The sequence below is a fragment of the Stenella coeruleoalba genome (assembly GCF_951394435.1).
Source record: "Stenella coeruleoalba genome assembly, chromosome: 2".
NCBI lineage: Eukaryota > Metazoa > Chordata > Mammalia > Artiodactyla > Delphinidae > Stenella > Stenella coeruleoalba.
The window spans coordinates 84,597,470-84,620,698 of NC_137147.1; the positions used below are offsets into that span (position 1 = coordinate 84,597,470).

General features: G+C 37.2%; 1 protein-coding gene across 28 annotated transcripts in view; it reads left to right on the top strand.

The window, feature by feature from the left end:
* The window catches only part of MGA (MAX dimerization protein MGA), a 159,103-nt gene that overhangs the window by 117,462 nt on the left and 18,412 nt on the right, over positions 1-23,229 (top strand). For 9 of the 28 annotated variants that reach the window (XM_079914793.1, XM_079914782.1, XM_079914797.1 and 6 more), the window contains exons 10-17: positions 8,270-8,496; positions 9,740-9,916; positions 10,525-10,597; positions 11,909-12,426; positions 14,646-14,943; positions 16,628-17,254; positions 20,528-20,818; positions 21,000-22,513. In XM_079914793.1, coding sequence (XP_079770919.1) covers positions 8,270-8,496; positions 9,740-9,916; positions 10,525-10,597; positions 11,909-12,426; positions 14,646-14,943; positions 16,628-17,254; positions 20,528-20,818; positions 21,000-22,513 — 3,725 coding nt within the window. Of the gene's footprint in view, positions 1-8,269; positions 8,497-9,739; positions 9,917-10,524; positions 10,598-11,908; positions 12,427-14,645; positions 14,944-16,627; positions 17,255-20,527; positions 20,819-20,999; positions 22,514-23,229 lie in introns of those variants that run through there. The other 19 variants (XM_079914798.1, XM_079914777.1, XM_079914772.1 and 16 more) reach the window with 19 other exon arrangements.

Consider the following 23,229-nt stretch of genomic DNA (forward strand, 5'->3'; position numbering starts at 1 on the left):
TAATTATAATAAGGAGGGACTTCTGTCATTGTGCTGTTTGTTTTCTATATGCCTTAAAACTCTTTAGTTCCTCATTTCCTGCATTACTGTATTATTTTGTGTTTAGTTGATATTTTGTTGTGAAATGTTTAAATTTTTTCCTTATTTCCTTTATGGGTATTCTATAGCTATTTTTTTGTGGTTACCATAGGGGTTACATTTACCATCCTGAAGTTATAACATTCTAATTTGAATTTATACCAACTTAACTTGAATAACATAGAAAAACTCTTCTCCTTTATAGCTATGTTTCCATACCTTTTGGTTGTTGATGTCACAGTATTACATATTTATACATTGTGTGCTCAAAAACATAAATAATTTTTTAAAGTGCCTTAATTCTTTTTTTTTTTTTTTTTTTTTTTTTTTGCGATACGCGGGCCTCTCACTGTTGTGGCCTATCCCGTTGCGGAGCAACAGGCTCCGGACGCGCAGGCTCAGCGGCATGTGGGATCTTCCTGGACCAGGGCACGAACCCGTGTCCCCTGCATCGGCAGGCGGACTCTCAACCACTGCGCCACCAGGGAAGCCCAGTGCCTTAATTCTTAAATTATGTAGAAAACAAGATTTGGAGTTATAAACTAAAAATACAGTAATACTAACTTTCATAGTAATGATTTTTTCCCTTTAAATGTATTACTCTCTCAAATCCTGTAGAAAATGGAAAGTGCAGTTACAAACCATTGTTACAATAATACTGGCTTTTATAATTGCCCATGTATTTACCTGTAGTGAGATCTTTATTTTTCCATATGTTTGAATTATTGTCTAGTGTCCTTTCATTTCACCTTGCAGAACTCCCTTGAATATTTTTTGCAGGCAGGTTTAATGGTCATGAACTACCTCAGCTTTTGTTTATCTGAGAATTTCTTAATTTCTCCCTCACTATTGAACAACAGTTTTGCCACATACAGGATTTTAGCAATTTGAATAGATCAGCTCACTGTCTGGTGGCTTCCAAAGTTTCAGATGAGTAATCTGCTCATATTTCTATTGAGGATCCCTTGTGATGATTCGTTTCTCTCTTGCTGCTTGTCTTTCTCTTTTGAAAGTTTGATTATAATGTGTCTCAGTGTGGGTCTCTGTGAGTTCATCTTGGAATTTGTTGGGCTTTCTGGATGTTTATATTCATGTCTTTCCTTGAAGTTTGAAAGTTTTCAACTGTTATTTCTTCAGATGTTCTCTCTGCCCATTTCTTTTTCTCTTCTCTCTCTGGAATGCCTGTGATGCCTATATTGGTCCACTTGATGGTATCACACAGGTCCTTAGGCTCTGTTCACTTGTCTTTAATCTCTTTTATTCCTGTTCCTCAGACTCCATGATTTGCATTGTCTGATCTTCAAGTTCACTTATTCTTTCTTTTGCCTGTTCAAATCTGTCTTTGAATCCCTCTAGCTAATTTTTCATTTTAGTTACTGTACTTTCCAGCTCCAGGATTGCTTTTTGGTTTCCTTCAGGTTTTATGTCTCTTTATCAGTGTTTCCATTTTACTTACACATTGTTTTCTTGACGTTCTCCACATCTTCCTTTATTTTTTTGAGTATCTTTAAGACAGTTGTTTTTAAAGTCTTTGGTATATCTGTCATTAGGTCCTTTTCAGGGACAGTTTGTTGATTTATTTTTTTCCTTTGAATTGGCCATACTTTCTTGTTTCTTTGTATGCCTTGTGATGTTTTGTGGAACACTGGACATTTGAGTCTAATAATGTGGTAACTCTGGAAATCAGATTCTCCTTCCTCAGAGTTTTGTGTTTGTTTGTTTTGTTATTTGTTTTTTTGATTGTTGTAGGCTGTCTTTTTGCCAAGGATCCGCCTGAGGTGTAAACTTAAGGTATTCTCAGGTCTTTTCTGAGCCTTTCATTGGGCATGCATAGTCACTTTCTGATTTTCCTCATACATGCAGGGTTTTGGTTTTTTTGTTCTGTTTTGTTTTTTGTTTTTTTAGTGTTCTAGTCTTTAGTGTCTGGCTCCCAAAAAGGGGAAAAAGTGAAAAATGAAGAGGAGAAAAGGGTGCTGTCCATTTAAATCCCCTGGAAGTTACTTAAGACAAAGGGGTAACGCCTTGCAATAGTGTGAGGAGCTTCAGCAGCTGTGGCTTCCTGCCTCTTTGTCTGCACCTCTGTTGCCAGAAGCAGCAGTCAGAACCGAGATCCCTGATATTTGGAAGACAAGGTCCTTTCTGCTCACCCTGGCTCCCACTGTGTGTAAGCTGCTCCAGGAACACATGCCCAGCTGCCTGCCAGGTGACAGGAGGGAAGAAGAATGGGTAGCTGCTATTGTGCCAAGAGCTGAAATTGAACACAAAATTTACTGTCCAGGTCTTCCCCTGGAAGTTGTAAGCCTTCAGCAGATTCCAGAGTTTCAAAATACATCAGACAGATTCTGTCAGTACAGTTGTTGTTCCGATTTGGAGTTATATATGCAGTGCTGCCTACTCCACCATCTTCCCAGAAACCTCTCAATATCCATTCTTAAATTAAAAAGCAAAAAACCAAAAAAACCAAAAAGCTGTTAGCAAGCAAAATTGAATATTGTAATGGTGCTCCTTCTCTTTTTCATCTGTAATTTCATTGCAATCCTAATCAAAATCTTGACAGCTTTTTATGTGAAGCTTGAAAAGCTGATTCCAAAATTTATATGAAAATGCAAGGACCTAGAAATAGCCAGGAGGGATGTTGAACATCTCATTTATAATTGGAAATGCAAACTACATCCACAGCAAGATTCCACTACATGCCTGCCAGAATGGTTATAACAAAAATCCTCTGATAATATCAACTCTTGATAAATGGGAACTCTCATGCACTGCTAATGGGAATGTAAATTGGTATAACCACTTTGGAAAGTAGTTTGACAGTACCTACTGAAATTGGTGATTCACATGCCCTTGATCTAGCAGTTTGACTCCTAAGTAACCAGCAGAACTGTGGTCTACAACAATGTTTATGGCACCATGACGCAGAGTAACTAAAATCTGAAAACAAACCCAGATACCTAATAGCAGTAGAATGAATAAATAATAGTATGAATAATCAGTGGAGTAGTATACCACAGTAAATATAAATGAATTATGTTCAACAGCATGTAGATGCATTTTACAGATATGTGTGTGAGAAGAAAAAAAGCTACGCAAAGAACACATCTCTGTAATCATGCTTTAAAGGTTTCAAAAGTAGGCAAAATTATTATTATTATTATATTTTTTAACATCTTTATTGGAGTATAATTGCTTTACAATGGTGCATTAGTTTCTGCTTTATAACAAAGTGAATCAGCTATACATATACATATATCCCCATATCTCCTCCCTCTTGCGTCTCCCTCCCACCCTCCCTATCCCATCCCTCTAGGTGGTCACAAAGCACTGAGCTGATCTCCCTGTACTATGCGGCTGCTTCCCACTAGCTATCTGTTTTACATTTGGTAGTGTATTTATGTCCATGCTACTCTCTCACTTCGTCCCAGCTTACCCTTCCCCCTCCCCGTGTCCTCAAGTCCATTCTCTACGTCTGCGTCTTTATTCCTGTCCTGCTCCTAGGTTCTTCAGAACCTTTTTTTTTAGATTCCATATATATGTGTTAGCATACAGTATTTTTCTCTTTCTGACTTACTTCACTCTGTGTGGCAGACTTTAGGTCCATCCACCTCACTACAAATTACTCAGTTTCGTTTCTTTTTATGGCTGAGTAATATTCCATTGTATATATGTGCCACATCTTCTTTATCCATTCACCTGTTGATGGACACTTAGGTTGCTTCCATGTCCTGGCTATTGTAAATAGAGCTGCAGTGAACATTTTGGTACATGACTCTTTTTGAATTATGGTTTTCTCAGGGTATATGCCCAGTAGTGGGATTGCTGGGTCATATGGTAGTTCTATTTTTAGTTTTTTAAGGAACCTCCATACTGTTTTCCATAGTGGCTGTATCAATTTACATTCCCACCAACAGTGCAAGAGGGTTCCCTTTTCTCCACACCCTCTCCAGCATTTATTGTTTGTAGATTTTTTGATGATGGCCGGTCTGACTGGTATGAGGTGATACCTCATTGTAGTTTTGATTTGTATTTCTCTAATGATTAGTGATGTTGAGCATCCTTTTCATGTGTTTGTTGGCAATCTGTATGTCTTCTTTGGAGAAATGTCTATTTAGGTCTTCTGCCCATTTTTGGATTGGGTTGTTTGTTTTTTTGATATTGAGCTGCATGAGCTGCTTGTAAATTTTGGAGATTAATCCTTAGTCAGTTGCTTTATTTGCAAACATTTTCTCCCATTCTGAGGGTTGTCTTTTCATCTTGTTTATGTTTTCCTTTGCTGTGAAAAAGCTTTTAAGTTTCATTAGGTCCCATCTGTTTATTTTTGTTTTTATTTCCATTTCTCTAGGAGGCGAGTCAAAAAGGATCTTGCTGTGATTTATGTCATAAGAGTGTTCTACCTGTGTTTTCCTCTGAGAGTTTTATAGTGTCTGGCCTTACATTTAGGTCTTTAATCCATTTTGAGTTTATTTTTGTGTATGGTGTTAGGGAGTGTTCTAATTTCATTCTTTTACATGTAGCTGTCCAGTTTTCCCAGCACCACTTATTGAAGAGGCTTTTCTCCATTGTATATTTTTGCCTCCTTTTTCAAAATAAGGTGACCATATGTGTGTGAATTTATATCTGGGCTTTCTATCATGTTCCATGGATCTATATTTCTGTTTTTGTGCCAGTACCATACTGTCTTGATTACTATAGCTTTGTAGTATAGTCCAAAAGCAGGCAAAATTAAGCTATGATGTTTAGGTGTGATGTTTGGTGTTAAAAAAGGAAAGCAGGGAGGTGGCTGTCATTTAAGTGAGTCCCTTGTGGGAAGGATTATGACTGAGAAAAGCATGCAAAGGCTTCTGGGGTTTATGGCAGTATTTCATTTCTTATCTGTAGAGTGTTTACATGGTTGTACAATATATTTGTTAATATGTATTAAGGTGTATATACATTGTTTCTGCATTTTATGGGTATTATATTTCACAATAAAAAGGTTGAAAATGGGGCTTCCCTGGTGGCGCAGTGGTTGAGAGTCTGCCTGCCAATGCAGGGGACACGGGTTCGTGCCCCGGTCCGGGAAGATCCCACATGCCTTGGAGCGGCTAGGCCCATGAGCCATGGCTGCTGAGCCTGCACGTCTGGAGCCTGTGCTCCGCAACGGGAGAGGCCACAACAATGAGAGGCCCACGTACAGGGAAAAAAAAAAAAAAAAAAAAAGGTTGAAAATGTCTTCAAAATAAGAGGGAGATGAATATAGTATGCTGATTATTAGCACAGCAGTTTTCTCGGACTTGCATGTCTAACACTTCATTTATGGAGCAAGTATGTTGGGCACTGCTAGGAGTGAGAGGAGTTAAGATATAGATAATTAGTTTCTAAGTCCATCTGTAAAAGGTTACTGTCAGTTTGATGAAACAGGTATATGGTAATCATGTAGATATATATTTATGGTAATTTTAAGTGCCACAGTAACAAAAGTGCCATGTGTTTTAAGTGTCATGAACAAAAGTCTTATCGAGAACTCAGAAGACAGAGTGATAACGCTAGGGAACCTCGGGAAGATAGTGTATTTTAGAAGGCATTTGAATAGAAATGAGGGGATATTGATTCTTTCTTGAAACAGGTTTCTGTGAATATATGCTACTCTGGTTCTCCCCTTATCCTGCCTTTGCTAGTAGCTCCCTTTATCTGGGTTTCAGATGAAGGGGTACGAGTATCTCTAGTGTATTGTGAGGGGAGCAGAGAAGTGCTCTATCTTGTATTCCAGGCTGTGTAAAGGAATCAAGTGGACAGCGGGCTAATGTAGTGTGAGGAAGTGGACTGTTGTTTTGGCCCTTGTGTGGAGCTGTCCATTTTCATGGCTTCAGGTGTAGTCTCTGCCAATGACAGTCCTAATTTTTATTGCTTACCCTACTTGGCTATGTTGCTGTCACTCCCATCTTACATGTCCTAAACAGAACTCAATTCAGTAGGTTTTGTGAACTCTCCTATTTATTGGAACCACCATTTTCCCTCTTATCCACAATTGAAACTTTAGAGTTGTCTTTGATTCTCTATGAGGAATTAGGACGTTTTCAGACATTTTAAGAGGGTTTCTTCTGAAGTATTGTATATTTAGGAGTTATTATTTTCAAAAGAAAAAAAGATGAGAAAGGTTCTTTACTTATTATAATCATTAGTTTATGGAGGCTTAGAAAATCGTTGAAACATGATTAAGGGAGGTAAGACAATAGTACTTGACCTGTCTGAAGGCTTTTATTTTTGTAGTAGAATTAATATGTGTGTGAAATAATTTGTAAAACTAGACAATAAAGCTTTAACCAAATGAGTGGTAGAGGCTCTATATACACCACCTTCATTGTAAGGTCATCCCTGGTTACCCTTTTATTATTGTTATTACTACTTTTAAGAGTTTTTTTTTTGATGTGAACCTTTTTTTTTTTAAGTCTTTATTTGTTACAGTATTGCTTCTGTTTTATGTTTTGGGTTTTTTTTTGGCCATGAGGCATGTGGGATCATAGTTCCCTGACCAGGGATTGAACCTGCACCCCCTGCATTGGAAGGCAAAGTCTTAATCACTGGACTGCCAGGGAAGTCTCCCTGGTTACCCTTTTCAAAATTGCAACACTCCCCCTCAAAATACATACTCCCTAAACATACTGTTTACTTCTCTCTGCTTTGTTTTTTTCTCGTAAGCACTTACCAAAATCCAACATATTTTCATTATTTGTCTTGTTTATTGCCTGCCTTACCCTCTTCCCTCCAATTTAAATGTAAGCTCCATAAAGGCAGGGGTTTTTGTCAGTTTTGTTCATTACTGTATCTACAAAGTCTGATACATAGTGAACATTTGAATATTTGAATACATGAATGAATACTAGGGTTTAACCAGCCTTTGTGAATTACGTGATAAATAAGCTAAGTTATAAAAGTTGGTTAACAGAGACTGCTAAGTAGCTAATTAATTGGCCCAATCACATTCTAGCTCTGAAGGTTTTTTCCTCCCTATTTTAAGCCTTTATTCAGTATTTTGTGGTTATGCTCTGAATGATGTTAGCCTTAGGAGACTTCGGGGCAAAATTGTTCTTTACTAGTTGGGTCTTAATGTTCAGAGCAGGTGTACTTCTTATGAAATCAGGTAGCGGTTTGGATACTGTTTTGTTATAAAAGATTAAGTGTCTGATTAAGTGTCAGTTGCTGCATAGTCACATTTTATGTGACTTTAGGCATAGATTTTGGGTCTTTGGTTCAGAATCAGCTATATCCTCTCAGAGCACTGACTATTGAAATTCAAAAAACAAGGTTTGCTTCTCTGTCTTCTTGATGGGATTGGGCAGTTTGCTTTAAGAATAAAGCCAGCAGCCTATTAACCTAGATCCTCCATTTAATTTGGTTAAATAATCAATGCATATTTTCCTTTCTGTAGAACTTGTTGATAGTATGATTTCATCTCAGTCAGGTTTCATTGCTTTTGTATTAAATGTATTTTTGCTCCTGTGCTGAGTTCAGGCTAACTTTTGAATACAATTTGTCATCAGAAGGCAACAGTAACAGCTCTGGAGCCAGATTGACTGGGTTTGATCCTGCTTTTGCCTCTTACTGATGGACTTGCCTGAACCTCAGCTTCTGCAAAATGGGAATAATAATACCTCAAGGACTATTGTTACAGTTACATGATTTAAAACATATGAAGTGCTTAGAGTCTGTACATAGTAAGGTTCAATAAATATTTGTTATTTGTAAAATTAAAAACTGTAGTATAGAATGATTACCTTTCCAAGATACTAGAGGAAGTCTCTTCTGACCATGTTAAATATAATAGCATCTCCTGTTAACTCTTCATCCTTTATTTACCCAGCTATATTGTTCAACGGTGCTCTTCTTACTTGATACTACTATATGTTTATTAGTTTGTTTTCTCCTATGGGTTATAAACTCTGTGAAGGCAAGAACTTTGTTTTAGTCATAGCTGTTTTCACTCTAGTGTCTAAAACAGTATCTGATTTATAATAGGTATTCAACAAATATTTGGTTAATAGATGAATGAATTAAGGTGCATGAGGGCAACTAAAGGTTTTCTTAGGGGGCATCTGTTTGATTATTTTAATGAGTTGGTGCTTTTTATGAGGAGCATATTTTGTTTTGGCAATGCCGCAGTGAACTTTTGTTGCCAAAGGCATCTAACAATCTTACCCTTCTTTTTGTTAAGCTATATGTGAAACAGAGCCTGAACAGCCTGTTCGACATTACCCATTATGGGTGAAAGTAGAAGGTGAAGTAGATCCAGAGCCAGTTTATATCCCAACGCCTTCTGTCATTGAGCCTATGAAACCATTGTTGTTGCCTCAGCCAGAAGTTTTATCTACTACTGTAAAGGGCAAACTGCTCACTGGAATTAAACCTGCAAGGGCATATACTCCCAAACCCAATCCTGTGGTAAGCTTGGTGTTAACATCTTTTATTGAAAGTTACAAAAATCATTTGTAAAGTTGATGGGTTTCAACCAGATTTTTGGTTTGTATTCTGTGAATCATGGTGCTTTCAGGTAATATGTCTGCAAGCCATTTCCCTTTCTGATTTAGTCAGTTTAATTGATGGCACTTTAAAAAATGTCATTAAAAGTAGAGTGAATAGTAGTATGGTTGACCCTTGAGCAATACAGGGGTTAAGAGTGTGGACCCTCTGTGCAGTCAAAAGTCTGCATATAACGTTACATTTAACCCTCTGTGTCCATAATTCTGCATGTGTGGATTCAGCCAGCCGAGGATCATGTAGTACTGTAGTATTTACTGTTGACGAAAAGGTGTGTAAGTGGACCTGTGCAGGATTACTGTAATTCTTAAAGATAGCCAAATCTCTCTTTAGAAGGATCATATAAAGATGGGCCTTTTTTTTTTTTAACGTGACTTGCAAAAGGTACTCTTATTCCTGTAGTATAGAATATTGAGTGATTAAGATGTATGTAGTACACGTTATTAGAAAAGCATTAGGGAGAAGGTTTAAAAAATTACTGTGATCTTTTTAAAGCAAATTTTTTTATATACAGTAAAGTTCAAGATTTAAAATAACGTTTGCATGACCAGATGAAGATGATAGGTAAAAGAGCTGATGCTTCTCTTGTGTTAATAGCTTAAGCATATCTGATTATTAATAAATCCATTTCAGTCTTTACAGTCCATTAAATTGAAGAAGATCTTTTAGTGCAGTGCTATTCAGTGTGGTCTCGTACAGTGCTGATCTATAACTGTTTGTTATTAGTCTGTGATGAAATAAGTATAGAAAATGAGAGTAGATGTTGAGAAACTTTTGCTACAAGTTGATAGAGAAATTTTTATCTATTAAATCTAATACTGAAAGACCTGGCCTTTATTTTTCTGGTAATTTATTTTACAAAAGTTTCAGTCTGTGTGTGACAGGTAATTAAGAAATTTATCCTTCACTGCAGATAATTTGAGAAGCACTGCTCTGGTGTGCTGAATTTTCTTGAAAGAGAACCAGATCCTTTCTAACTGCCCCAAGATTCAGCACATACAAACTGTAATTGTACTATTTAACTTTAAAGTTTGCATTAAATTTTTTAAGTGTTGTAATAGAAGCAAAGATTAAACATCCTTTTCCTTTGGGAGTCCCAGAGACTTTTCCCCAGTGTTTGGAATGTTTTGTTGTATGAAACTTACAGATTCGGGAAGAAGACAAGGATCCAGTCTACTTGTACTTTGAAAGTATGATGACTTGTGCCCGAGTTCGAGTGTATGAACGAAAACAAGAGGAACAGAGACAACCATCACCATCACCATCACCATCGTTTCAGCAGCAGGGCTCATGTCATTCTAGTCCTGAGAACTGTAGTGTAAAGGTGAATTACTTATTGCGTAGATTTTTCTTTTTAACTTCCGATTCCCTGTTGCTGGTATTAGAATTTGCATTACTATTGGAATAATTTGAAATAATTCTGAACGGCAGAGAAGGTTTACATAATGTGTCTATCAATTTATATGTTTCTCTGCATGCCTATTCTAGAGAATATTCCCTTAAGGTCATTAAAAGTATTCTTTCTGATGTTGGAGTAACTTAAAAGTTTAAACATTTTTGGTTTTAATTAATGTGATTATTAGTATTTGCATCTTTCCACATTGGTGAATTTTCTAAATAACTGAAACTTGTTTCATTAAACATCAAATATTTTTCCTTCTTTACTAGAATTACACTATGAAGTGCACTGTTAATTCTTTCTTGGTAACTCAGTCACTGTCAAGGACATTAAACAGCAAGACTACTTGTTTTTACGGTTGTATAATATGATAGTAATGCACCTGTGCATGTGGATGTGAAGATGTTCTTTGAGCACTTTAATCTTTCTACCGTTTTAGGCTTCCTTGAGAAATTTAATTCTCATGTCCTAGTCTCTATTGATATTAAATATGTGTTGAATTGAAGTATTTTCTGTGTTACTCTCTTTGTCAGGAGCCAGATTCTGAACAGCAGCCCTTGAAACCAATCACCTGTGACCTGGAGGACGATTCTGATAAATCACAAGGTCAGAATGAAAACTAGGTCTTATCATTTGATAGTATTTATATTATATAGGTGTGGATTATACTAATAATGGGGGGAAATCAAAGCTACCAATCCAGAGCATGTCTACCTACCCTGTTTCTAGTTTTTGCTAAAAATAGAGATGATAGATAAGTTTTTTTCCAATTATTTGCTGTGTTTCTCACTCCTGTTCTAAGAAGTACAGTTTGTTGGTGTTGATATGGTATGTTGTTGCAAGAAACATTTAGGATGAAGTCAGTGATTTTTGTTTTTAAACTTCTTTATATAAAAACCTCAGCAATATTGGCATCATTAGCTACTGAAATTTTCCCTGGTGTTCTCAATAGTTGCCACAGTTGGAGAAATACAGAGGGAGAAAGGAGGGAGTATTGCTGATTTATCTAGTAAAGGCTACTGCCAGAATTACTATGGTGAAAGGTAGTGTCTAGGGAGTTAACTATTTGTTTTTGGTTTTGCTCTTTAAAACTTCAGACATTTAAGCAGCAGTGCCTCCTAACTTTTTTTTAATGGCATGATAAACACAAAAAATGGTAATGTTGTTAGCACACCGAGGCAAGTGGAGGAAGCTACCTATTAACATGACCACCCTGAAGGCTGAGGGGATCTGTATCCTGACATCTGTAACTATAGCACATTGGTTGGGAGATTCTGCTATAGAAATCTAGCTAGTGAATATACATTTAGTTAATATGTTGCCATGAATATAAGCACACTTGAGTGGTTTTGCATAAAATGTAGAAGTGGAGCAATCATATCTAGAGATACAGAAGTAATTCAGAAGTATTTACAGTGGAAACTAGAGATAGAGCTCACTTTTTTTTTTTTAAAAACCAAACACCATCTCTCTTGCTGCTGTTCTTTAGGGTTGACTTTACCCATCACATATTACAAAGCATCTTGCAAGTATCTTTGCTTTGCCCATATGGATAGCAAGTACACTATCCCAAATAAGCCTAACCTTGGTTATATACTTTGTTTGCAAGGTGATACTTTCTTAGGTAATAGTTAATGGCTTTTTAGGGCAGTCTTAAGAGGGACTCCCTTTTATTGAGAGCCCAGTGAGCAGAATAGTGAAGATTTTATAGTCTGATTATCTGGAATCTTTTTTTTCATGGAAAATTCCCAAATTATGAGTGTCAAATTACCACTGAAAGTACCTGGGAATGGGACACTGGGCAACTGTTGAATTTCTATGCCCCTGGCAGTTTCTGAGAACTCAGGAAAAATAAAAATTTTTCAAAGTTCAGTACAAAATTCTGTGATACAGAAATATCTTTCAATTCTTTATCAGAAAAGAGCTGGAAGTCTTCCTGCAATGAAGGGGAATCCTCTTCTACCTCCTATGTGCATCAGAGGTCACCTGGCGGTCCCACCAAACTGATAGAAATCATCTCAGACTGCAACTGGGAGGAGGATCGGAACAAGATTTTGAGCATCTTATCGCAGCACATCAATAGCAACATGCCACAGTCACTTAAGGTGGGCAGCTTCATCATTGAGTTGGCTTCTCAGCGAAAGAGCCGGGGTGAAAAGAATCCTCCTGTTTATTCTTCTCGTGTGAAAATCTCTATGCCATCATGTCAAGACCAAGATGATATGGCTGAGAAATCTGGATCAGAGACTCCTGACGGTCCATTATCCCCTGGGAAAATGGATGATATCTCTCCCGTGCAGACAGATGCCCTGGATTCAGTGAGGGAGAGATTACATGGAGGCAAAGGTCTGCCCTTTTATGCAGGGCTTTCTCCTGCAGGGAAGCTTGTGGCCTATAAACGTAAACCCAGTTCAAGCACATCTGGGCTTATCCAGGTGAGAATTATCTTTAATCTGGATGTAGCACCTTTTTATACTTAGGAAACACCTTGATTTTTCAGAACCCTTTGTGGGCCTTATATTACTTATCTTCACATTTCCTGGGAACTGGGTGACAAAATCATTACCTCTTTTTGTAATAGGCCTAGGTTAGATGCATACCTAGGGTGAATTTTTGGCACATTTACAAACAGAAAGGTAGAGTACTATATTGGCGTATAGTTTTCTTTCTAGTCTTCCTAGAAAGTTGCTCTTAAACTGTATTACCTGGGCTGCAGTGATATTTTGACAGTCAAGCAAGGAGAGTAAGGGATTCAGTCTAGTTCTTGGGATTATTATTAGCAGACAGCTTTTAAAATAAACAAGGTGAAACTGACTTTTAAGATAGGCAGTATGTTTGGAAACTTGGGAGAAAATTTAAATTTAAAATGGTGTTAATTCAAATACATAAATATAAAAATGAGCCACAATTTACTTATTTTTTCTTTATTTGATTCATAGAGTTTTTGCAGTCTAATCATTGTTGTAGGGCAAATATCTATATCCTTGCTGTTAAGTAATTCAGGCAGGTATATTAGTAAAATTATACTGGCATTAGAAAATCCTTTGGAAAGAAAAGTTCTGAGGTAAAATGTCACAGTCAAAAAGCTTTTCTCTTTTTGTTCAGTGACATATCAAATGCACTTTTATATCATAGTACCAAATGTGGGTTAGTGTCTGACTTTATTGCTAAGGTTACTTGACTTCACTAGCTCAACTGCTTCTCTGGGCTAAGGTCTGTTCCATTGTTATGACTGATCTACTTAATTAAAAACTTTCTGTTGCAGTTGCTATGTAACTGCTTCTGTTGATATTTCTTAAACTCTTAATGATGAGAAGAGTGTTTTCTCCTTGTTTCATTTATTGATTGATACTTTGAGAACAGAGACTTACCTGAGATCATTTCTAGTGAGATTAAACACCCCTCAGATACAGTCATAGAAATTTTGTGTTCTCCTCTGTAGGACTCAGAAAGCCACTGTAAAATATGAACCTGCATAAGCAGTCAGGCCACTGTTATAAGGTATGCTTTGGGGGAGCTACTGAGTAGTGTTCAGAGCAAGTCCCAAAGGAGCAGATAGGGGTATCTGATCCAGACTCCACAGAACCTGGAAGACTATATAGTAAAGTTTACTTTAGGATGGAAAGATCGTATTCTTTGTATCAAACATGGGGCAAAGATATTCCTGATCTTTCTGGAAATAATAACAATTTTACTTAAGTAGCAAAGAGTAATTTTGTGTCTTAGAAGAGAGAGGAGCTTGGTGTAGCTATTCTCCTCACCAGTTCCCTATTAATTTAGAGAGTAGGATTTTCCCCACCTCACTCCACTTCCTCACCCCTTTAAATGATGGAAAAGAGAGACAGGAAAGGGTATCTCCTCTAGTCACTTAGCAATATGACATAGAGAACTTGGGTAAGAAACTTGGGAGGTTTTTGTTTTCTTTTTTTAAAAATGATTCTCATGCCTAAGATGGGGTGGTCTGTCAACTCAGGCAGTAGAGAAAAATCTTTACCTCATTCATTGATTCATTTTCTTCTGACAATTTAAAAAATTACTATGAGTTTCAACTAGCATTTATCTTGAGTCCAAGTTTTGTCCAAAAGATGAAGACAATTATCTTCAAAGTTGAGTTTTTTGAAAATTGAAAACTAAGGTGACTTTGTGGCTTAGGTATTTGTAACAGTGGCTTTCTCATAAGTTAAAGTAGACTCACCATATATTTTTCAAGTATGAAGGATGCTTATGAGAAGGGTTCATCATGCCACTGGTCTTGTCAGATTTCATGGAACACAGTTACTCATATTTTTTGCTGATGATTGTTAATAGCTTAACCAGAGTTGCATGTTGACAAGTAAAACAATTGGATGGTTTTCCTTAGATTTGACTGTATCTTACACATATCTAGGATGCAGGTATGATGAGTTTCTAAGATTCTCTGTTTCCAAACTACCAAAATGAAGGAGATGAGATTAGTTTAGAGTATCAGATGACAACATTTTTTTCCATCTCCTAAATACTCAGATTATACCAAATGGAAAAAGTCCATTTCTTTTTCCCTTTAAATCTGAAAAACAGACTTTTAAAACCTGGTAAAAATGAAACCCTTGTCAAGGGAGATGAGTTAGCAAGAGAATTTTATCTTTACAGAATTTCTCTTTGCCACTTGTTTCAGGTTAATGGTAAGAGTTACCCGCAGGCTAAGTTGCTATTGGGACAGATGGGGGCATTGCATCCAGCCAATAGGCTAGCTGCTTATATCACAGGCAGGTTGCGACCCTCAGTCCTGGACCTCTCAACCCTCAGTACTGTCATCTCCAAGGTAGCATCCAATGCCAAGGTGGCTGCATCCAGGAAACCACGTACCCTGTTGCCTTCAACATCCAATTCCAAAACGGCATCCTCCTCCAGCGCTACAACAAATCGCCCTGGGAAGAATCTGAAGGCATTTGTCCCGGCGAAAAGACCAATTGGTAAGTTGGACTGTATATACGTTTTCCAAAGGGTTGTAACCTGGTGCTGGGCCAGTGGATACAGATACGGGGGTTGTAAAACTTAGAGAAATATAGAAGTTGGCATTATTTTTTTTCTTGATGTCTATCTTGCCTGAATTTTTTAATTTTTTAGTAACTCTTCTGATGACCTACAATACTAGATGAACTGAATTTGAGTTAGTTTTACAGTTATTTCCAGACTTTTAGACTGGTTTTATTAATGTAGAAAAAGACTTAGGTTTTTAATTTTGTTTTTCAAAAGGGAAGATGTATTCTTAAATACTTTCCCTAATTTACTATTTTTCCTATGAGGACTGGTGTTTTTGGTACCAGTCATATGTATGTTTCTTGAACCTAATGAAACCAAGGAGCTAGCAAAATCAAAGTGGGTTGAGTTAGTATTAGTCTTAGAGTAGAAGGCTCTTGTAAAATAGAATTTTGGAAACAGTGCTTTATTATATTCATCCCTGTTCTGTGAGTAAAAACCTCATTTGTTTAACATTGCAGTGCTAGAGTCTGTAAAAAATTACCTTCTTGAAATCATTTGTGTTTTAGCATTGAGAGTATATACAGTTGGTTTACTGGATTCCTCTTTTTGTTGTTTCAGATCTATTTAGGAATGTTAAGTAAAAATGTCATTTGCTCTATTTTTATTCCTCTAATAGGAAATTGAAATCTCTGGCTAAATGCTGGACTTGTGTGAAGATGGAGGATAGGCCTTGCCTTAAAAAGAACCCATTTTACCTCTTTCTTAAAAAGTAGCTTCAGTTGGTGATTTTTAAAAAAGATAGTCTTATCCTGCCCTCTTTTTTTTTTTTTTTTGGTGGTACGTGGGCCTCTCACTCTTGTGGCCTCTCCCGTTGCGGAGTACATGCTCCGGACGCGCAGGCTCAGCGGCCATGGCTCACAGGCTCAGCGGCCATGGCTCACGGGCCCAGCCACTCCGCGGCATGTGGGATCTTCCCGGACCGGGGCATGAACCCGCGTCCCCTGCATCGGCAGGCGGACTCTCAACCATTGCGCCACCAGGGAAGCCCCCTGCCCTCTTTTAAAAAATGTCTTTATACATTTTAGAAAAATGCAAAACTTTACTGTCTTGTAAAAGGACAGCAATAAAGAGGTGGAGGTGCTGGGACAGGAGGAAGTGATGGAAAAAAGTTTTAAAATTAGAATTAGGAATACAGTTTCAACTTCTTATTTTCTTCATCTGTTTTTATTCATTCATTCAGAGAGCACACAGAGAAACAGTTGTATTAAGTTGGAAGCTAGGCAGAAATCCACACCCAGAGAGAAAGGGTATGGGCGTCCTTTCTAATGAGGAGGAGTGCAGTCTCTTCATCTGTTTTAGATGATGAAGTTGTGTGCTGCTGTACTGTCTTTTTAGTGTCCTGGTAATTTGATTATATTGCATAACCAAAAGAATTTCAGAAGGAACACCCAATTTCAATCCCTTTGTTAAAGTTAGAATTTTAAAGGTTTGGTTTGGGTGGAGAGGTGTGTTTGATTTCTGTGGGTGGAAATTGGCATGTGTAATGCAGGTAAGAAATTTCTTAATACCTGTAAGAAATTGACCCAGTGGTGCACAATATGTTGATAAACACAATCACTACAAGGATAAAATATGAGAACTGAAGATTTTTGACCAGCAAATTTTTATTTGCAGCGGCTCGACCCTCTCCTGGTGGTGTGTTCACACAGTTTGTGATGAGTAAAGTTGGAGCCCTGCAACAGAAGATACCTGGAGTTAGCACACCCCAACCCCTAACAGGGCCACAGAAGTTCAGTATCAGACCTTCTCCAGTAATGGTCGTCACACCTGTGGTTTCTTCTGAGCCAGTTCAGGTGTGCAGTCCTGTGACTGCTGCTGTCACTACTACCACCCCTCAAGTGTTTTTAGAGAATGTTACTGCTGTGACACCTGTGACTGCTATTTCTGACGTGGGAACTAAGGAAACTACTTATTCTTCTGGTGCCCCCACTGCAGGGGTTGTTGAGGTCTCTGAAACTAATACCAGCACCCTTGTAACACCTACCCAGTCTACAGCCACTGTGAACCTTATCAAAACGACTGGGATAACTACCCCTGTGGCTTCAGTTGCTTTTCCTAAGTCTTTGGTAGCATCTCCTCCAACCATAACTCTTCCTGTTGCTTCCACTGCCTCCACCTCCATAGTCGTGGTGACCACAGCTGCATCTTCCTCCATGGTGACCACACCAACTTCATCTCTGAGCTCTGTTCCCATTATACTCTCGGGAATTGATGGGAGTCCACCAGTGAGCCAGAGACCAGGTAAGGCCTAGATGTTACAAGCTGGTTTACTCAGCTGTTTATATAACTTTGTGGTTTTGATAGGATTATAGATATATCAGGTGTTTCTGCTATAACATGATACATATATTCCTAAAAATCATTACATTCTGCAAAACTGAACACTGAAAATAATAGAGCTTGTGGTAAAGATAGGGTTAGGACAATCACTGAAAATTCATGCAATTTTGTAACCAGAGCGCTAATAAAACCTGTAACTGGTACTTTAGAGATAAACAGCGTTGACAGATGGTTTAATGGGGCAAGAGATTTCTTCAGGAGATTAACGATATTCAAAAACATTAGAATGGAAATGCTGGCTGAAGAATACTGCATATGGGAGTGGAACTCTGAGCCAGTAGAGCAGCGTTAAGGTGGGCACAGGAGGAAGTGCAGCCTGTTGTGTGCTGAGAGCTGGGGGCGCATATCTCTGAGGAGGGAACCATATGTAGTTGTTCCCTGTTTTGGGGGTGGGAGGGCTGCTGCTTTATATTTAAAAAAGATTGGAGGGCTTCTGCTTCTGCTGCAGCCAAGCTGAGGGCCCTTTCTCTCCTCTTTGCTTAAGATTAAAATTCTAGGTCCTCTTTCTTAGTAAAAATCATTTATGAATCAGCCCAACTCCTATATACTACTGACATTATTCTCCTGCTTAATTACTATATGTAAACTGATTGAAATAGAAGTAAGGAGGCATATTTCTTTGTTCTGGACTCTGATATTTTATATGTTAAGTTTATAGTTAAAATGAAATTTTTTCTCTTGTTGGCTTAGTTTAAGTGAATTTGAAATAGGAATAGTTCAACACTTTGGTAATTTTTCTATCTTAATTCAACCAGCTAAAGCAAGTTGTTCTCTTAGTAGACTCTAAGAGGAATTACTGTGGAAAAGAGTATGAAAGACTTTGCAGGATTTAAGGGGGAATAAAATAGCCAACAGCAGTTCTGTCTTGGTAACTGATAGTTTTCCTACTAAATATTTTTGTCTTTAGGGGCATGGTCCAAATCCCTCTTGATATTTTAGGAAAGAAGTGATTTATAAATTGAAGTGCTGTTGAAAGGAAAAATGGATGACAGTATCAAATTTGTTGTCTTTTGCTACTTCCTGTAAATAAACATACCAAAAATGGCTAATATATAATTTCAAAAGTAAGATAGTTGTTGATGAAGCTGTTTTGATTTCCTGTGTATCTCAAGGTTCATATCTTGTCATATTTTAACTGGTCATGTCTTCTAAATCATGGATTCTAACCTTTCTTTATATTTTTAATTGCCATGAAACTGTAAAACAGTTTACCTTTTGTAGTTCATTGTCTCTCAGATTTCAGTCACTTGGAACATACATTCAGGTATTTTGCTCTGATTCCCATTTGTACTATCATACAATTGACATAATATTTTTATTTAAATCCAGTCATTTGTTCACTTAAATGTACTTTTAAAAGGAGCAGTATTACTGTTATTGGAAACCAACATTACTTGCCAAAATAGAGGGTAGCCTCATAAATAAATACACTGAAACAATAATAAAAAGTATCAAATACTAGCCAGCTACTGTAAGTTCTTAACATGTGGCTTGCTATTTCTGTTAATGAAGAAAGTTAGAAAACGTTGGCATAATATTAAAGACATAATATCAAAGACTGGTAATTTCTTCTGTATTTTAATCAAAAGATTAAAATGCTGACAATGTGATATGGTGTTATTCTATATCCACCTACCACCTAAAAGTGTCTTCTGTAATACTACTTGAGGAAATACTAATGTTAACAGATTTTCTTACCTGCTCTTTTATAAATGGAGCTGACTCAAATCACTGCCAACTTCTAAGGAAGTGTATAATTTTGTTATAGGTTCATAAAGTAGATCTCAACTTTGGGATTTAGACAACTCTGACTTTTTCATTTGACTTTCCTTCTTTTTGTCTTTCCCTTCTTCCCCTCTCACGCATATTAATAAGTAATCACATATTTAGTGTGTGTATTAAAGGCTGCTTTTGGAGTTATTTGGTTTTGAATCACTCTCTAAAATTTAATGTGAATAGAAATGTTCAGGAAATTAAGAATGCTTTAACATGTTTCTTAATTCACATAAGATAGATGAATTTGTTTTAAGTTGCACACTATTTTTCATAAACAGTTTGGTCTTTGTGTTTTATTTCATTTTCAAAAGTAGTCATGGATCTTCTATATATAATTTGTCATGTAAATCTTAGGAGCTTCACTTTGTTTTAGAAATTTGATATGTTTTTTGGGCAGAGTACCTATCTGATAGAATATCACATATTAAAATCTTTGTTTTGTTTGGCTTGTTGATTTTTATATTTAGTGACAAACTGATGAAAAATTTTATTTAATAATGTTTAAAAAAAAGGGGTAATTGGAAATAATAATGTTAAAGAAGTTCAGTAATTTGAATGGTAATGTTAGACCACTTTCATTTATGCTTACTATTACGTTATTCCTTCCTCTTTATTCCTGTGACCCAAAACCTAGCTGTAGATTACTCATATTATTTTTTTTCATGTCCTTAGTATTTTCTTCCAGACATTAAAGTGAATCTTTAGGTACTATTAATATTTTGAAATCTCTTTTAATTCACATCTTCTGCATTAAATTTCTGCTTTTTCTGTTTGTTTTAAAACTATCTTTTGCCTCTTCCTAACCAGGCTTTATTTCCCTGCTTCTTTGATGTCTCTTAATTTCATTCCATTTTTTGGGGGTATGTATTTTTTTCCTTCTGAAAAATAATTTCCACAAATCTTTATGCTTTGCTTATTTATCAGTGAATTTTACAAGCCAAGAAGTTTTTAGTACTTTGTGATTTTTAGTCCTTGACTTTTTCTTACTTGAGTAAGACCTGTGAAACTAAGTCATAAGTCTATTAAGTGTTAACAGCCTGAATTTTTAAGTTGAACAAGAGAATTTTATCTTGAACTTTAATGAGAACCAGGTTAAGAGGCCATGTTTTTCATTAGGCAGAAGTGTTATCTCTTTAAATGCACCTCTTGACAATTGATACTTTCTTTTTTACCAATCTAAATGTAAGGCCCTGCAATGTCTGGCTAATACTTAGGTTTAAAGTAAATTGTCTCAGCCATAAGACTAGTAAGTAGTGTATCATGGACGGACAGGATTTTAGCAACTCTGTAGTTTAAAGTAGAAGTTATATGTAGCATGGTTAGATCCTATGTCATAATTATTTTTTCCCAAGTATTAAAGGAATTCTGATACTATGTTTCCCATTTCCTGTTTTTCAGAAAATGCTCCTCAGATTCCAGTGGCTACTCCACAGGTCTCTCCTAACACAGTGAAACGTGCTGGACCTCGATTGTTGTTGATTCCAGTGCAGCAGGGTTCTCCTACTCTTAGACCTGTCCCAAACACACAACTTCAGGGACATCGGATGGTCTTGCAGCCTGTTAGGAGCCCAAGTGGAATGAACCTGTTCAGGCACCCTAATGGGCAGATTGTCCAGCTCCTCCCTTTGCATCAGCTTCGAGGCTCTAATACCCAGCCCAACTTACAGCCTGTCATGTTTCGGAACCCAGGTATAAAATTAGAGATATTTCTGATAAGTTTCTCTTTTCTTGAATCATTTGGTCATATGGTATGTTAATACACCAGGATTGGTCTTCTTAGTGTCTTGGAATCACCTGTTAGAAAAGAAATGCATACTTTGGAAGTCTTGATTTGGGCAGTGGTGATTTAAAATGTTCTTTTTCTTACCAGGGTCTGTGATGGGAATCCGGTTACCCACTCCTTCCAAACCTTCAGAGACTCCACCATCTTCTGCTTCATCCTCCTCTTTCTCTGTTATGAATCCTGTAATTCAGACTGTTGGGTCTTCTCCAGCAATGAATGTTATCACTCAGGCACCATCATTGCTTTCTTCTGGACCTAGTTTTGTGTCTCAGTCTGGTACATTGACTCTGAGGATTTCCCCTCCTGAACCACAAAGCTTTGCAAGCAAAACAGGCTCTGAAACCAAAATAACCTATAGTTCAGGAGGGCAGCCTGTTGGTACAGCCAGTCTTATTCCTCTCCAGTCTGGTAGTTTTGCCTTGTTGCAGCTCCCAGGACAAAAGCCTGTTCCCAGCTCCATTCTTCAGCATGTTGCTTCACTTCAGATGAAAAGAGAATCTCAGAATGCAGACCAAAAAGATGAAACAAGCTTTTTAAAAAGAGAACAGGAAACTAAGAAGGCCCTGCAGTCAGGAGGAGAAGCTATAGACCCTGAGGCTAATATAATAAAGCAAAACTCAGGAGCTACTGTCTCAGAAGAAACTCTGAATGATTCCTTGGAAGATGGGGGTGATCATTTAGATGAAGAATCCCTTACAGAAGAAGGTCCTGCAACTGTTAAACCTTCTCAGCATGCCTATAGCACTGGCTCACACACAGGTGAAGACTATAAAAATGTTGATGAAGAGTATGGGATTAGGAATCATAACAGTTCCAAAGAAAAACTGACTGTTCTGGAAGTTAAGACCATTTCTGGAAGAGCCAGTAATATGACAGTCCAAAGTGTGAGTAATGTGCAGCTTAAAAAACTTGATGTGAAAGTGGAACAGCAGAAAGGCTTAGACAATCCAGGGGAAAAATCAAATGAATTTCTAATTATCTCTAAAGAAGAAAGTAAACTTGAATTTTCAGGGAGCAGAGTTGTGGAGCAGCAATCTAATCCAAAGCCAGAGGCCAAGGAGAAGGGATGTGGAGATTCTCTGGAGAAGGACAGCATTAGGGAGAGGTGGAGAAAACACCTAAAGGGCCCTTTGACCCAGAAATGTGTTAGAACTTCACAAGAATGCAAGAAAGAGACAGATGAGCAGTTAATTAAAGAAACAGAAACTTGTCAGGAAAATTCAGATGTGTTTCAACAAGAACACGGCATCTCTGATTTACTTGGAAAAAGTGGAACTACTGAGAATGCCAGAATTTTAAAAACTGAATGTGATTCTTGGAGTAGGATTTCTAGTCCTGCAGCCTTCTCCATATTTCCTAGGAGAGCTACCAAAGGGAGCAGAGGGGAAGGACATTTTCAAGGTCACTTACTGCTATCAGGAGAACAGATAAAACCAAAGCAAGAGAAGAAGGGTGGGAGAAGCAGTGCTGACTTCACTGTTTTGGATTTGGAAGAGGATGATGAGGAAGATGAGAATGAGAAAACCGATGATTCTATTGATGAGATTGTGGATGTTGTTTCTGACTACCAGAGTGAGGAGGTTGATGATGTAGAAAAGGTGGTGAGCCCATTTTTGTTGTGACTGAAACCTCAAGAATTTAAATGATTCATTAGAGACAGTAGTTTTTCCAGAAGATCACTAAGACGTGATACATTGATTTGGATGCCTAGGTTTAGATCATGATTAAATGACTTTGTAGTTTTTGGGCTGTGTCAGTCAGGTAACATTTATTGAGCTTATATTGAGCTTTGAGACTTGTCTGATATTATAGGAAGGCTGACTTAAGCCTTAGGGGGATAGATGCTTGAGAGTCCCTATCAAATTAGGTTTTTAAGAAAAAGTCTGAAACCACTACTCCCATTCAGTCTCAGTTTCTTTGACATTTTGTATGTGAAATGATTGTAGCTTATCTGGTAGATATATATAAGAAACAGGGAATAGGCAGCCTTAGAACTGGAAGATAATTTATCTACCTGCATTTATAGAGATGTTTTTCTTTTTGGAGAGAAACGAAAAATACTATTTAATATTTTAATACAACCCTGCCTGAAGTTGTTTTTAATCATCTCCTAAAATTAGTGTCTAGAATTTGTATTCTGAACTTTGGTCATCTTCCTTTGTAATTTGACCTTTCTAATTTATATTTTTCTGAAGCCATTTTTTAGACTTTTATTTAGGGTTGTATTTGCTGAACTAAGTAACTTGAGAGTCAGATATGATATAGGGCAGGAGTTGGGCAAACTTTTTTTGTAAAGGGCCAGATTGTAAATATTTTA